The 4,623-nt window shown below is 44.0% G+C and overlaps 1 protein-coding gene across 1 annotated transcript; it reads left to right on the top strand.

The window, feature by feature from the left end:
* The first annotated feature begins 794 nt into the window (after positions 1-794).
* On the top strand, positions 795-2,669 carry LOC123247618 (atypical chemokine receptor 3). The gene has a single exon (XM_044676566.1). It carries the CDS (start codon positions 811-813, stop codon positions 1,897-1,899), a length of 1,089 nt encoding a protein of 362 aa, XP_044532501.1. The 5' UTR covers positions 795-810; the 3' UTR covers positions 1,900-2,669.
* The last annotated feature ends 1,954 nt before the right edge of the window (positions 2,670-4,623 follow it).

Consider the following 4,623-nt stretch of genomic DNA (forward strand, 5'->3'; position numbering starts at 1 on the left):
TGCAGAAGACAGACCCGGGGCCTGACAGCTCCTTGGCCCACAGAGTGCTGGGTTGATTTCACACCCAGGGATCACAGCCAACTCGATGAGGTCATAAGTATACAGTACAGTAATAATAATAATAATAATAAAACCCACACAGCAAGTCCGTGCTCTTTCTTTGGGGGGAGAAGAGATGACTTTAGACCCAGCTAGTCATGCTGGCTTGATTTAGACCTGCTTGATTTTGCCTGCTTTCTGTCCCCCTTTTATCTGTAAACCAGGGCTAAATAAATCTCTAACTGCCCTCCCCCTGAATAAGTACATGTGAATTATGGGAAGGAACTAAACTATTCCTCTTTTTACATTTTTTTGTATTGTCCAGCCCAGCATAGTATCAGGCACACAGTAGGTGGTTTGCTGATTGATTCTCTAAATGCCCTGAGAACACTAGAATGTAAGCTTCTTGGGGGCAGGGATCTCTCTCTCTCTCTCTCTCCCTCCTACCCCTCCCTCTCTTCCTCCCTCCCTTTTCCTCTCTCTCACTCTCTCCTTCCCCCTCTCCCTCTCTTTCTCCCCCTTCCTCCCCTTTTCTCCCTCTTCCCCCCTTTCTCCTTCTTCCTCCCTCCCTCCCTCCCCACCCTCTCTCCCATCTTTGAGGTTCTTAATGCTGAGATTCTATAACAATCTTCCATAAGGTTAGCTAAATCCCAAGACCATCTGGATGGGTGAGCAAGAGGAGCACACATGGGTGATGTCACTGACTGCTAATGGCAGCGTTTCTTTGGTTTTTGTCTCTTCTGCAGGCCATTTACTTGGGTCTTTGCAGTCATGGATCCATTCTCCTTTGATTACTCAGAACCGGGGAATTTCACGGACCTCAACTGGACATGCACCAGTGGAGACTGCATCACTGTGGACACCGTCATGTGCCCCAGCACAACGAGCCGGAATGTCCTGTTGTACACCCTGTCCATCTTTTACATTTTCATCTTCGTAGTTGGCATGATTGCCAACTCCGTGGTGGTGTGGGTGAATCTCCAGGCCAAGACAACAGGTTATGAAACTCACCTGTATATCTTCAATCTGGCCGTCGCTGACCTGTGCGTGGTCGTCACCATTCCCATCTGGGTGGTCTCTCTGGTCCAGCACAACCAGTGGCCCATGGGAGAGCTCACCTGTAAGATTGCTCACCTCATCTTTTCCATCAACCTCTTCGGCAGTATCTTCTTCCTGACCTGCATGAGCGTGGACCGTTACCTGTCCGTGACCTATTTCAGCAACACGAGTAGCCACAAGAAGAAGGTGGTGCGCCGGCTCATCTGCATTCTCGTGTGGCTGCTGGCCATCTGCGTGTCCCTGCCGGACTCTTACTATCTGAAAACCGTCACGTTGGCGGCCAACAACGAGACGTACTGCCGCTCCATCTATCCAGAGCACAGCATCAAGGAGTGGCTGCTGGGCATGGAGCTGCTCTCGGTGATCCTCGGCTTCATCATCCCTTTCTCCATCATCGCCGTCTTCTACTTCCTGCTGGCCAGGGCAATCACAGCCTCCGGTGACCAGGAGAAACACAGCAACCAAAAGATCATCTTCTCCTACGTCATCGTTTTCCTCATCTGCTGGCTCCCCTATCATGCTGTGGTGCTCCTAGACATCTTCTCCTTCCTCCACTTCATTCCCTTCAACTGTCAACTGGAAAACTTCCTCTATACGGCTCTCCACGTCACCCAGTGTCTGTCCCTGGTGCATTGCTGTGTCAATCCCGTACTGTATAGCTTCATCAATCGAAACTACCGGTACGAGCTGATGAAAGCCTTCATCTTCAAGTACTCGGCCAAAACAGGTCTCACCAAACTCATCGATGCCTCCAGAGTATCGGAAGCAGAGTACTCTGCCTTGGAGCAGAACGCCAAGTGAGCAGGGAAGGCCATCCCCAGTGACATCCCTTAGAACTTCCGTGCTGGACTTTCACGGGGCACAGAGCCAAGCTAAACCAGCTTCCAGATGGTTCCTACATAGTCATCTGTTTGTCTCTTCTTGGTGCCCACGTAAGTGGCCAGCCCCGACCATGGAAAAAAAGAAAGTTTGGCCTTCGACAAAGCCTTTGGGCACTATCGCGGACATCGCGCTCTGCTTGAAGACACCGTGAGAGAGCGCTCCCGAGTTCCAATGTATATTCTACATGGTGTATTGTATTTAAGACCTAAGACTTTTTTTTTGTAATTCTCTGGTTATCAGTGTACCTTAATACATTGTATTTGAAAGTTAAATCTATTTTTATCTTTTATTTGGAGTATCAAATTGACTCGTGTATCCAGAGTGCTAGAGTTTCAGTGTTAGCATGGCATCGTTGTTGACTTCTATGACTGAGGATGACGTTCATTGTTAGCTGGATGGAGAATATATGTATATAAATATCTATCTATATATATGTTGGTCTGGATTGAAATATTTTATTTGCAATAGCTTTATATGTGTATGGTGGCGTACACTAGCATGGGGCATGAAACATGAGCTGTTTGCTTTCACATGTAGCCTGTGGCATGAACAGTATTGTAAAGTTAGGGTTAACGCAAGACCTTGGGCCAACTTGGTCACCAGATCCCCAGCAGGAACAGAGAGGGCTTATTACAGAGAGTTCTATTTGTAACTTATTTTTGAAAATAAAGGTCTTTGTTCCAAAGGCATCCTGTGATTCTGGCACTTCCTTTTGGGGGAATCGGGGAGCAGAAGCTCACAGGGAGTTTAAGTCAACTGAGAAACACTGGCATGGAACTCATTTTGATTTTTTAATTTTTGCACGTGTGCCCATGCCAACATCCCCACCTGCCCTCTGCTGCTGTCCTGCACTCTTTGAACATATGCCAAGGACAAAAAAGAGCCTGGATGGTGTGATAAGAGCTAAGGGTCTGCCCGCAGTGACTATTGGAGGATCTGGAAGAAGACTGATTACCATAGATTGGCCTTCCTTCCATGAGAATGTCAAGGTAAGTGGGTCAAGGTAGCAGATAGCATGTGCGAAGTCAGTCCCAGAGGCAGGATTCAAATCCAGTTCCACCAATTCTGAGGCCAGTGGCTTCCTACTGAATCCTACTGCTGCCAAGATAGTAAATAAATCAGACACTGCACCTGCTCTTAAGGGGCTTACACTCTTGGGAGGTGGGGGGTGGGGTGACACACCGACATACAATACTCTTCAACAGTGATGCTCAAAGTGTGGCCAGGAGACCCCTAAAGGTGTCCAAGACTTTATTGGGGGTGGTCTGCAAGGTCAAAACTATTTTCGTAGGAAATACTGACATTTTAATTTCCAATATAGCAAATATGACTAGATATAACCCTCCACAAAAGCACTTGGGGGCGGTTTCAATATTTTTGAGAGTCTTAAAGGGATCCCCAAATCAAGAATTTCTATTTATAGTATTCAGTAGTAAGTGTTCAATAGCTGTAGGGCAGTATGATTGACCATGATCATGGAGAGGCACGAAATAAAGTTGGAGGAAGTAAAGATTCTTTTTAGTGTCGTTATTTATTTTCCCTTGGGTTATTTTTAGACTACATCTTTATTGTTATATTTTACTTTTATATCTTGTATCTTTCCTCCTCCCAGAAGTCATCCCTGATAGCAAAGAATGCTTTAACATTTTTAGAATAAATTGATGGCATTTGGATTTTTTGGTTTTGTTTTTCCTCAGAAATTCCTTTTTTCCATTTATTTTCATTTTTTAAATATGTAACATGACAATAGCATAATACATATGATTTGTTATAAATATGCAATAAATTATAATGAACACGCTTATCCAAAAGATACAAACAATTTCTCGCATTAGCTATGTCCAAAAATCTGTCATTCATTTTTTTCCTCTCCCTAAGAAGGCTGGTGATATGCTATAGGCTGTACATATATTATCATATGATACATATTTCCCTGTATATCATGTGAAACGAGACACATATTGCTTACACTAAAGAAAAATTCATGGAGGAAATATATCGAAGAATGGTATGTTTCAACATGCTTTTAGACTTTGTGTGTTCCTTCTGTAGTGGTGGATGTCCTTGTTCATCATACGACCCTCAGAGGTGTCCTGGATCCTTGCCTTGCTGAAAATATTGAAGTCATTCATGGCTGATCACCATACATTATTGTTGTTACACTCTCCTGGTTCTGCTCACTTCACTTTGCATCGCTTCGTTGAAGTCTTTCCAAAACTTTTTGTGATTATCTTGTTTGTAATTTCTTATGGCACAGTAGTATTCCATTGCGATCACACAAGCCACAACCTGTTCAGCCATTCCCCAATGGATGGACATCCCTTCGATTTCTAGTTTTTTGCCACTACAAAAAGAGCTGCTAAAATATTTTAGAACACAGTTTCCCTCTTTCTTTGCTACCTTAGAGAATAAACCTAATAGTGGCATTACTGGGTCAAAAAGTGAACTCTTAAGTATAATTCTAGATTGCTCTCTAAAATGGTTCGATCAGTTCACAGTTCCACCAACAATGTATTACTATCCTTCTTTTGCCATTTCAATATTTGCCATTTTGCCCTTTTATCATCTTAGCCAATTTGATATTGTTTTGTTTTTGCATTCCCTACATTTCCTCTCCCACAGAGATCCCTTATGACAAAGGAG

This window comes from Gracilinanus agilis, chromosome 4 (assembly GCF_016433145.1).
Source record: "Gracilinanus agilis isolate LMUSP501 chromosome 4, AgileGrace, whole genome shotgun sequence".
Lineage (NCBI taxonomy): Eukaryota > Metazoa > Chordata > Mammalia > Didelphimorphia > Didelphidae > Gracilinanus > Gracilinanus agilis.